The sequence below is a fragment of the Rhinatrema bivittatum genome, chromosome 12, assembly GCF_901001135.1.
Source record: "Rhinatrema bivittatum chromosome 12, aRhiBiv1.1, whole genome shotgun sequence".
Taxonomy (NCBI): domain Eukaryota; kingdom Metazoa; phylum Chordata; class Amphibia; order Gymnophiona; family Rhinatrematidae; genus Rhinatrema; species Rhinatrema bivittatum.
The window spans coordinates 18605736-18617280 of NC_042626.1; the positions used below are offsets into that span (position 1 = coordinate 18605736).

The window sequence follows — 11545 nt, forward strand, 5'->3', positions numbered from 1 at the left end:
CTCCCCCCATCATTCCTCCTTTCTGTAAATAACACTATAATCCTCCCAGTCCCATTAGCCCGTATCCTTGGTGTCAGCTTTGACGCCTCGCTCTCCTTCTCTTTACATATCTAAAACACTACTAAAATATGCCATTTCTTTCTCTGTATCACCACCAAAGTCCGTCCCTTCCTTTCTGAACACATCACCAGAAAGTTTATCCACTGTCTCATCACCTCCTGCTTAGACTGTTGCAACCTGCTCCTCACAGGTCTCCCAATGAGCCATCTCGCTCCACTACAATCCAAAATCCAGCTGTGCGACATATGCCTTGCTAAAGCTGCTACACCTATATAACCCCTCTTCTCAAGTCACAACATTAGCTCCCCATCTATTCCCGCATACACATCAAACTCCTCTTATTCACCTACAAGAGCCTTCACTCTGCAGCTCCTCACTATCTCTCCTCCCTTATCTCTCTCTACAACTCTCCTTGTCTACTCTGCTCATCAGGCAAGTCATTCCTATCTATGCCCTTCTTCTGTACCATCAATTCCTGACTCCGTTCTTTCTACGCGGCTGCACCATGTGCTTGGAATAAACTTCCTGAGCTGCTGTATCATGCCCCCTCTCATGCTTTATTTAAATTCCATCTAAAAACCCACCTTTTTGATGTTGCTTTTAAATCTTAAGCCTGATTGTCCAATTACAGCCTCAATCATTTTTTAACCATTGTTTTAATAAATTAAATTCCCAAAGTCTCTTTTGCCTTGTATGTTTGTCTTGAGTAGATTGTAAGCTCTACTGAGGCAGGGACCGTCTCTTATATGTTTCTGTACAGCACTGCGTATGTTGAGTAGCACTGTAAAAGTGTTAAGTGTTTGGGAAAACCAGGATTAAATTTCCTGCAATGATCATTAAATCACCTTCTCCCCAATGGAGAAGTCCCTAAAAGGCCAAGAAAGGACCAAGCACCCTTATCTACAATCAGTCACATTAATATCTTCTGTGTATAGCTTATAATGCAGGCCACACACCTGCATTATTTTGGCAGCCCTTCTATGAATTGCCTCTACCTCGGGGCTTCCCGAACCTGCTCTGGTGACACTATAGACAGTTGGGTTTTCAGGGTGTCCACAAGGAATACGCATGACAGAAATTTGCATATGCTAGGCCTCCAATGCACACAAATCTATCTCATGCATATGCATTAAGTTATCTGAAAACCCGAGTGTCTTTACCAGGACAGGTTTGAGAAGTCCTGCTGTAGCTTGTTAATATCCTTCTGTAGATGTGATCTCCAGCACACAACACATTTCTCAAGGTGGGGCCTCACTAGAGACCTGTAGAGAGGTAATATTACTTCCCTCTTTCTTCTAGTGACATCTCATTTTATGCACCGAGGTACAGTATTAGAAATCCCTAATGCTTTATCACACTGACTGGCTACTTTGAATCACAAAATGGGGTTTTTGAAACTTGTGAGCAGTAGTGCCAATCGTCAAATGCTTCAACCCTGGCTACTGACCATTTGCACATCCATCATATGCATTCATAATTGAGTCACCTCAAAAAATCTACAGTATCTCTCACATTTACTTATCTCATGCTTGGAGATGATGACCCCCAGATCTCTTTCCTGTTTAGTGATTGCTAGTTCTTCACCTCCAAAATGGTATTTGGCACTTGGATTGCTATATTCCCAAATGCATGATGTTTTGACTTTTGTGTTATTCCTGTACCTTTGTCCAGGTTTCCAGTTTTTTTTTACTTATTTACCCTCTCTGGTATCTCTACTGTGTTGCAAATTTTCATATCATCTGCAAACAGGAACTTTTCCTTCCAACCTTTCCCAAAGTTGCCTAATGGAAAGAAAGGTCAAACAAATATAAAATACAGTAGTCCCAATTCAGGGTCCTGACTGAAATGGGCAGGGACCACACAGACAGTCCCCGGGGCTAAGTCCCAATTATACAATCACTAGTCTTTTCACCCTGGGGTGTGGATCCTTTTGACTGGGGAGGAAAGATGATCTTCAAGACATAAGGCATACAGGTGGAATCCCTTCTCCGTGTGTTACTGATGACTTAAGTGTGGGTGCACTGAATGGATCAGGCAGAGGTCGCTTGCATCCATACCCAGACTGATCTAGTTCCATAAAAGGATTCTTCTCTCCCCCTCTCTCTCTCTGTGGAAATATTCCTTAGCACAAGGTCCTGAGATTTGCTTACCCTCCAAGGTTTGGAAAGAGAAGTGGCTCCAGGTGGGTGGGAGTATCCTAATGCAGTGGCAGATTCCCCTCCCTAAAACTATCTGAGGTCCCAGATGACTCTCCAGATTTTCAAAAAATTAGTCTTTGTCCCATGTTTCAGATGCCCAAACTTCTTACTCCTGCTCTCCTCTTCAAACTGCTTAGCTGGATCTCTCTGGCCAAAAGGTCCTGGGGCAAACCAGATCTTCTCTTTCCCCAACCCCTGGGGGCAAGGAAAGGTGGCCTCTAATTTCCTTCCCAAGTCAAGAGAAAAAGGACCCAACCAAAATCTTCTCAAAACTCCAGTGGCAAGTCACCCCGATCCCTCCACTGGTTGTGAGAAAAGACCGCAGGTCTTCTCTACCCCTGCCCCCCTGAGGCAGGGCCCCTTTCACTCCTCTAGCCAGGACCAGGGATTCACAAAAAGAGGAAGAAAAATTCCAGAAACGACAAAAAAAGAAAACAGTTCACGGTATCGAAAAACCGGAGGCAACCCCTTCCAGGCAGGGAACACCTTCCTCTTTCTCCAAGGCTGTAGGGCAGCGAGGCCTAAGCAAGAGACGAAAAGAAACAGCTCCTTCTACTTCAAAAGCGAACCCCAAAATGCCACACTACTCTCTGTAGCAGGGTCTCCTATGCTCTCAGCCAGTGCGATCTCATTTTAGCACTTGGAAATTCACATGACAGCACACAACCAAAACAAATTAGTAAGCAAATGGTGCCCCTCCAGCAATCCCTCCATTTTCACTCTTACTGCTCTCCAGTTGATCCTCTTTAGTCAGTCTTCTCTTTTACCCTCCACCCCTCCAAAGTACCTCCTCTCTTAATATCCCTTCCTCTCAACCTCTGCCCTCCAGCTGATCCCCTCTTACATCTCAGAGATGCTCTCTCCTATACAGCCCATCCCCGCTCTCTGACCCCTTCCAGTCCTTTTCACATCCCCCAGTTGATCCTCTCTCACCCAAAGCCCTTCTTATAACAACCAACTGATCCTCTGTCGTCCCCTCCTCTCTCACCCCCAGTCTCATTTCCACCCCTCCAACCTTCTTTCACATTCCCCCAGCTGATCACTTCTCACCTCCAGCTTCCTTTCTTATAACTCCCTCTCCCATCTCACCTTCTCCAGCTGATCCAACCCTCAAGCCCTCCTGCATCCCATCTCTTCCTTCAAACAATCCCTCCTCTAAGCATCCATCTGGCCAGGATTAGCATTTTTTGGGGGGGGCCAAAGGTGGATAATAACTGGTGGGAAGAGAGGGAAGCCTGATAAGGGCAACATTTTTCTCAGTTGTCAGGACTCTGGACTATAAAACTATTATCTTATTTCCACACAATGCCTTCGCTTTGTTCTATACCTCCCCCCCCCCCCCCCCCCATACATTTTATCTACTTCTGTACATCACTTTGTGTATCTGACTACATGGACTCTGTGCCTCAATAAATTTGTTAGTCTATAAGGTGCCACCCGCCTCATGTCATTTTTGCTATGAATATTTTTCTGTTGGGTAAGTTCAGTGGTGGGCGAGGATAGAGGAACAGTGGCAATCTCCATCGGCCTGTGCACACGCGGCCCTCCCCTCATGGCTGCTCTCAAGTATGACTGTGATCTGCAAGCAGCAGCAGTAGTAATGAAAATCAACTAGGGGCTGGTGAGCTAGTGCCAGCTCATGGGTCCTCCTTATAAACTCATGCAAGGGCAGGGCCTTTGAATGCCTTCTGGCTCACAGGTTCCACCTAATTTATACTACTTGTGACCTCAGCTGACGATTTTGTGACCCCCCCAGTTTGGGAAGCTCGGCTCTGTATTCACCATTTCAGCAAGCCTCAGAGGAGGTGCACCTCTCTCATAACCCCAGGGCTTAGACAAGGGGCACCTAGTAGAGACTTAGAGGGCCTCGCCAATAGATAAGGTGATACCTTTTAAAACATTTTTGACTGCTTATGTGAGCTAACAATTCCTTTCTCAGAGCATTTCAGAGGAAATGTGATGACAACACCAGAAAATGCAAGTGAATCACAGATTGGGGGAGGGGGGGGGTGGCAGTTGATGTGTTAGAGTGATAAGCATGGGACAGAGAGGCAGTAGATTTATTTGTGGAAATGAGTTAAAAAAAAAAAAAACCAAACCAAAAACCCAAGTCTTTGTTAAGTCCTTTTAATTCAGATCTGAAGTGTCTGATCATGTTAATGGCAAATGTCTTTTGTTCCTGGAATGACTGATTTTATCTTTTAGTATCCTGATCATAAGGTCACTGAAGTAGTGGTCTGGGGTCCAGTTTCCATCCCCGCCGCCCCCCTGGAAGGGCTGATTTGCTCTTCTTTGAGATCTATAATTTTGTGTCTGTATAGGTTTATTCTTGCCTTCAGCTTCTGACCTGTTTTGCCGTTGCTAATGTAGCATCCCTCTCCACGTTTTCCGCATTGAATACCAATATATTACGTTGAGGAGGAGCAGGAATAGGCTCTTCTAATGATGTTTTTCCCATGTGGGTAACGTGAGGTCCTGTGATATGGGCTGGCATCACAGAGAAGAACAAGTCAGCACTTCCAGGAAAAGGCGTTGGAATCTGGACATTTTTCAGGGCCAGATCTCTGCCTCAGAGACTTTATGATCAGGAGTCTTAAAAGGTAAATTCAGAATAATCCAGGAATGGAAAGCATTTGAAGTTAAAATGCATTTTAACTCAGTTCCAGAAATAATCTGACTGCCTTCTGTCCCCTTCTTATCACGCTAACATATCTAGCTTTTTCCCCTCTTCACACTGTTATGATGTGTTAGTAGCCCCCGTCCCCTGGTGGCTAGTGGGACGTGACGGTAAATTCAGGATCACTGGGCAAGCAAATACCTCTTGCTTCCTTAGGTTCTTTCCTGGCATAGGGGAAAGCAAAAGCCTTTCAAGGCCCTTAGGCTTAGAAGGTCCATTTGGCAAAGCCCCAGTATGGGGAAAAATATCAAACAACATAGCAGTTCTGGGGTTATTAAGAAAAAAAAAATCTTTTGCTGGTTAACACGTTGCAAATTAATTATTTTGTATTAAAGTACATTTAAGAACATAAGAACATAAGAAAATGCCATACTGGGTCAGACCAAGGGTCCATCAAGCCCAGTATCCTGTTTCCAACTGTGGCCAATCCAGGCCATAAGAACCTGGCAATTACGCAAAAACTAAGTCTATTCCATGTTACCATTGCTAATGGCAGTTGCTATTCTCTAAGTGAACTTAATAGCAGGTAATGGACTTCTCCTCCAAGAACTTATCCAATCCTTTTTTAAACACCGCTATACTAACTGCACTAACCACATCCTCTGGCAACAAATTCCAGGGTTTAATTGTGCGTTGAGTAAAAAAGAACTTTCTCCGATTAGTTTTAAATGTGCCCCATGCTAACTTCATGGAGTGCCCCCTAATCTTTCTACTATCCGAAAGAGTAAATAACCGATTCACATCTACCCATTCTAGACCTCTCATGATTTTAAACATCTCTATCATATCCCCCCTCAGTCGTCTCTTCTCCAAGCTGAAAAGTCCTAACCTCTTTAGTCTTTCCTCATAGGGGAGTTGTTCCATTCCCCTTATCATTTTGGTAGCCCTTCTCTGTACCTTCTCCATCGCAATTATATCTTTTTTGAGATGCGGTGACCAGAATTGTACACAGTATTCAAGGTGCGGTCTTCACCATGGAGCGATACAGAGGCAGTATGACATTTTCCATTTTATTCACCATTCCCTTTCTAATAATTCCCAACATTCTGTTTGCTTTTTTGACTGCCACAGCACATTGAACCAACGATTTCAATGTGTTATCCACTATGACACCGAGATCTCTTTCTTGGGTTGTAGCACCTAATATGGAACCCAACATTGTGTAATTATAGCATGGGTTATTTTTCCCTATATGCATCCCCTTGCACTTATCCACATTAAATTTCATCTGCCATTTGGATGCCCAATTTTCCAGTCTCACAAGGTCTTCCTACAATTTATCACAATCTGCTTGTGATTTAACTACTCTGAACAATTTTGTGTCATCTGCAAATTTGATTATCTCACTCGTCGTATTTCTTTCCAGATCATTTATAAATAAATTTAGTTATGGTACAATCCATGCAGAAACAAAAACTGTCCGAATATCAGCATCAATGAAAATCTTCACCCAAATCAAGGAGTTTTCTTCACCCACCACATCTTAGTAAGTAGGCACGCCTCAGAAATGGACTCTCTTGGGCATTCCCCTTAGTGGTTCCTGCTTTCTGGTGTCCAGATCCTCTGTAGACCAGTTAAGATGAGCCTGCTGACTCTTCCAGTAAGAAGTAACTCAGAAGTAGTTTTCCAAGCTCAGCTATTCTTTCTCTGACTCTGGCTTGAAACTGCACTCTGTTAGCTACATTAATCCATCTTCAGTGAAACAGGAGGAGCATGGAATTAACTCCCTTCTGGTCCACTCTTGCTTGCATGACTTCCTGGACCCAAGCTGCTTCCAAGTCATGAGGGCCCAAGCACCCATCTTTTGATCCTCAGCCACCCTCCTAGGACAGATGACTGAGAGAAAGAAAATGAATCAAAGTGGGCTGATGAGTTTTGTGAAAGTATTGCTCCTGAGAAGACACCTCCCACTGGGGCATATCCGGCAACAGTACTTTCTTCTCTTATTCTCTCTGTCTGACGTCATATATCCAGCATCTGCAAAGACTCTGATGCAAGGGATTCTTTGGTGACACCCTTTTTTGTTCTAAAATTCATGTGTATTTTCTGGCAATATCATATTTTACTCTGACCTATTCATTTTGTTTCATTCTGATGAAGTGTAGTCCCCGAAAATTTGTCAAGAAATGCATTGTTAGTCCGATAAAAAGCCATCACCTTATATATTTTTGTTTGATGACGTTTACTTATGTGCATTCAAGTGAACTAACATGCTAACCACACTACTTTATCCAGTGTTACTTATAAAGACAATGAAGATTCCAGAGCCTACACTGATCCCTGTGTATAACGTTGGTCAATGATCCTTAACCAGATTGAACCTCAAAAGTCCTGTTGCTCAACCAATTTCTTACCTAGTATATCATTTTTCTTCCAATCTCCAGAATAGCTTCCTCTTAGGGATGCATTTTTATTTTGAAAAGACACACAAACAACAACAAACATTTGTTGTTTCATTTTGTAACATTTTCATAATGAACAAAGGTCATTTCAATTCATTTCGAGATTTATGGCCCATTAAATGGGTTTTAATGCATGCCAAAACCATTTAATGCAAGTTAAAACCATTAATACAGTAAATCAGAAAAACAAAAGGAGAAAAATGAAATGAAAAAACGAAACAGAAAGAAGTCTACTGTTACATTCGATGGCTCATGGACTGCCCCCACAAGCCTCTGCTCTAATCTCTGTGGCTTGGCTGGCCGCCGCTCTCTCTGCTGACTCTTCCCCTGGTGAGAGGCTGCTGGGCACCATACAGAGGGATGCTGCCAGCTCCTGCCTTGCACTGCTCCCCTTAGGCATGTGCACACCCAACACCGGCATTCTTAAAGAGAAGGGAAAGTCCTCGTGGCCCCTGCTGATGACATCACAGTCTTCATCCTATGTAAGGGCAGCTTCCCTGATGCACCTGCCTCAGCAACAGATCCAGCTACGTCCTGTAGTGTGTGTTGCTTCCTGCCTTCGTCTGCCCAGCTTGTTCCAGCCTTCATCTGCCTAGCCTGCCCAGCTTGTCTCAGCCCTATCCAACCCTTGCTTGGACTCTCACTGTGTCTGAACGCTGCCTGCTTCGACCCTTGCCTGGACTCTCGCTACACCTGCTGCTGCCTGCCTGCCTCTGACCATAGCCTGCCTCTGGACCCCAACTCTAGCCATCTCCAGAGACCTTCGCCTAAGTTCTGCCAGCCCCAGTACCCAAAGGCTCAACCTGAGGGGAATGAGAGCTGGTAAAGGTGAAGCTCTAGATTGGTCTCTGCTTCATCTGGGTCTGCCTGCTGGCAGTGATAACCTGCACTGCTCCTCCCTGCAGATAGAGGCAAGCTCACCTCAGTCCAAGGGTCCACAGACACAGCAGTTTGCTGAGGCCATGGACTCGGCGGACCTGGCCTCACTCCAAGCCATCCCAGATATAGCACACAGGCTGCAGGATCAACAGGGCACCTTGGAGCTCCTTGCTGCAGTTATGGATCATCTTACTAACCGCCTGGATGCTCTGACTGCACCTTCCACACTGTCACCATCTGTACCAGTGCCATCACCTCCTCCAGCGCCCAGTCGGCCTGTTCCTCAGCTGCCAGCAATGCCCCGGTATGCTGGGGATCCCAAGCAGTGTCGGAGATTCCTCAACCTGTGCAGAATGCACTTCCAGCTGCAGGCTCCTCTGTTCCTCGACCACCAAACCAAGATGACCTAGAAGGGGCAGTGCTGGCCTGGGCCTCTCCCCTCTGGGAGTGAGAGGACTCCATCCTGCTCGATCTCCAGTGCTGCTTTGAACAATTCTGCTCCGTCTTCGAGAAGCCAAGTCGAGCAGCCTCGATAGCCTCGGATTTGTTTCATCTCGCGAGGGTTCCCGTACCTATGCCATGGAGTTTAGAACCCTGGTCTTTCGTCCCCTCTTCCCTTTAACCTTCTCGCTCCCTTCTTTCTTTAAATCCCTTCCATGCTTTCTCTCTTTTGTCTTATTTCCATCCTCTCTCACCCTCCATTTCTTCTCTTTTCCCAGAAATAGAAAATAATGCATTCATTTTCCTTTTCTCTTTGCTTCCTACATCTCACCTCCTCTTTTTTTTTTATCTTTGGGTTCCTCTTCCCATTTCTCTTTTTCCTCCCTCCTTTTTTTTCCTCTCTCTCTGGCTTTTTCCTATTCCCCACTCCTCTTTCTCTCTGTTCCTTCCCTTCCTCTTTTCCTCCTTGCCTCTATCCTTCCCCCTCTTTTATACTTTTCCTCTCCATCCCCTTGTCTTTCCTGCCCTTTTTCTCATTTTCTGTCTTACTGTTGCGCTCCCTCCCCATCCTGTCCCTTTTCTTTTTCTCCCCTTTCTCTGTGTTTCTCTTTCTCTGTTCCTATCCCTCTCCCTCACTCATTTTCTCTCTCTCTCCTGTTTCCATCCTTCCCTCTCTTGTACTTTTTTTTTCTCCCACTCCCTCCCTCTCTCTTCAGACCTTGATTCACTTTTTTTTTCGCCTACCTGTTCCAGGGCTGCCACTTTCCCCTTTGCTGCCTTTCAAACCCATTACAAAAGCTTCAAAGCTGCTGCGAGTTTCAAGTGCTGGTGCCAAGAGTGGAAACTATCACAGGAGGTGCGCGTTGAATCAGAGTCCTTGGTCTTGTATAGGGGAGCAGGCGAGGTTAGCATTCCTTTAGTCCCCGATACTTACCTCCCTCCTCCAAGCATAGTAATTATGGCCTGCGTACTCAGATTGTTCACACAGCAATGACTTTCTCTCTGCAGGACCATGAAGTGCAACATTTGCCCTCTGTGATAATTGCACCAACTACACAAATGTATATCAGCCTTCATTCACTGTCTTCTTTTCTTTCTCATTTTCCTTTTTAGCTTTCTTAATTACTCTGTACATATATTTTTGTCATTCTTCCTTCTAGTCTCTCTCTCTTTCTACCTTTCCTGGCAACTGGGAAGTTATTATTTGAGGGTTGGTCCAGTAGCCTAGTGGCCAATACTTTGGGTTTCCATATATTATAGTATTAGAATTCAGTTTGGAAATGATCCCCCCAACCTTTTCTCTTGTGTTAGCTACAAGCTATTGTTTACTAAAATTACTATGACCCATATTCTCTTCCTTTGTGACAGTCGCAGGTATAGAATGATCTACAATCTCTTCTCGTGCCCCAGCAGGGAGTGAGGAATAACCCCCGAATCTCTTTCTCTCATGCCAGTTATGTGTAATGATTTATCCAGTATCTCTTGCCATTTCTTGGTAGAGACCACGAGTAAGGATTGACCCATACTGTCATTTCTTTTGTTGACCATGAATAAGGAATGACTCATACTCTCTTGCCTTGTGTTGATCATGAATAAGAAGTGACTCATACTCTCTTGCCTGGTGCTGGTCATGCATAACAAATGGTGAAGAATTCCCTGTCCTAGTTGTGAATATAGAATAACCTAGGGACTCTTGACATGGCTAGGACTGAAGAATGGCATGGAGATGAAACTGTCCTTCTGTTATTTGGAATTTAGTCTGGATCCATTCATTTACTGAAATATCCACAGAAAACAAAAGTAGCTGGTTTGCCCCTGCAATCTCTGCTCACACGCATTAGTAACAAAATCAGTAATACACAGTAAAGTTGTGCTTGTGATTGAATTGCATAGTTCTTATCTTACACTGCACTCATGGTGCCAGTAGACCTCCATTAAATGAACATAGCTTGGAATCAGATTTCTGTCCCTGCCTCAGTCTGAAGTCCTTAGATAAAATCATTATAAGATACTTCCCTTGGGGAGATCTATCACTTCCAGACATGACAGATCAAGCTTTTGTCTGATCAGCCCACCCAAACACAGCTAGGTGAAAGTCAGTGCAAGGTCACAGAGAGAGAGAGTGCGTTTCCATGGCTTTTCGTTAATGATGTTTTTCTTCTTTTCTATCTCCAGCTCTGGCCACCAAACAAACTTATGTGAGTTACAGTAATCATGCAATCTAGCCAAAGCTGCCCTTGAGTCCCAGCACTGAGGGGCTCCCAGGAGTGACTCTAGGGAGCATGGGGAAGAGATGACTACGAATCTTCCGAGGTATGCCACCTGCCCAGTTTGACAGCCATGGGCTGTTGTAGAGGTCTTTGGAGCGTCGCAGCTACAGGCAACACGAAACCTAAAATCAGGACAAGATCATGCTCCCCTACCTCCTGCAGAGGCCAAGAAGTGAGTTATGGGGACCGACGCTCAGCGGGAAGAGGACGAAGAGAGACGTTAATAGAGAAATCTTCTACTGTTGACTTTTTTAATTCATTTTTTTAAACTTGTGGGATTCTTTGTGGCTTGTGAGGATTCTCCTCTGATCTGTTTATTCCTTCTTCTCTGTCTGTCTTATTTTCTTTTCTCCATTTTTTACCTTTTACTTTTCCCACTCCCTTTTCCCCCTATGACTTTAGATTTTATTTTTGAAGTTTAACACTTCTCCTTATCTTTTTTGCCTGACTTTCTGTGTTACAAAGATAAAATAAAATAAAATAAAAAGTAAATAACAAAATAAAAAACTTTTAAAGTGAACCTCCCCTAGACCATGTATCAGTGCTGATTCTATAGGTGGTAAATCAATGTATGTGATGATATATGGATTGAAAAACATGTCTGCTTTATGTACCAAC

At 44.3% G+C, this 11545-nt stretch overlaps 1 protein-coding gene across 1 annotated transcript in view; it reads left to right on the forward strand.

Annotated features, from left to right (window-relative positions):
* GRM4 (glutamate metabotropic receptor 4) overlaps positions 1–11202 on the forward strand; it is a 212208-nt gene extending 201006 nt beyond the window's left edge. The window contains exon 10 of the mRNA XM_029573595.1: positions 10833–11202. Within this exon, the coding sequence (XP_029429455.1) occupies positions 10833–10882 (50 nt within the window). The 3' untranslated portion in view covers positions 10883–11202. The remainder of the gene's footprint in view (positions 1–10832) is intronic.
* Positions 11203–11545: the final 343 nt, after the last annotated feature.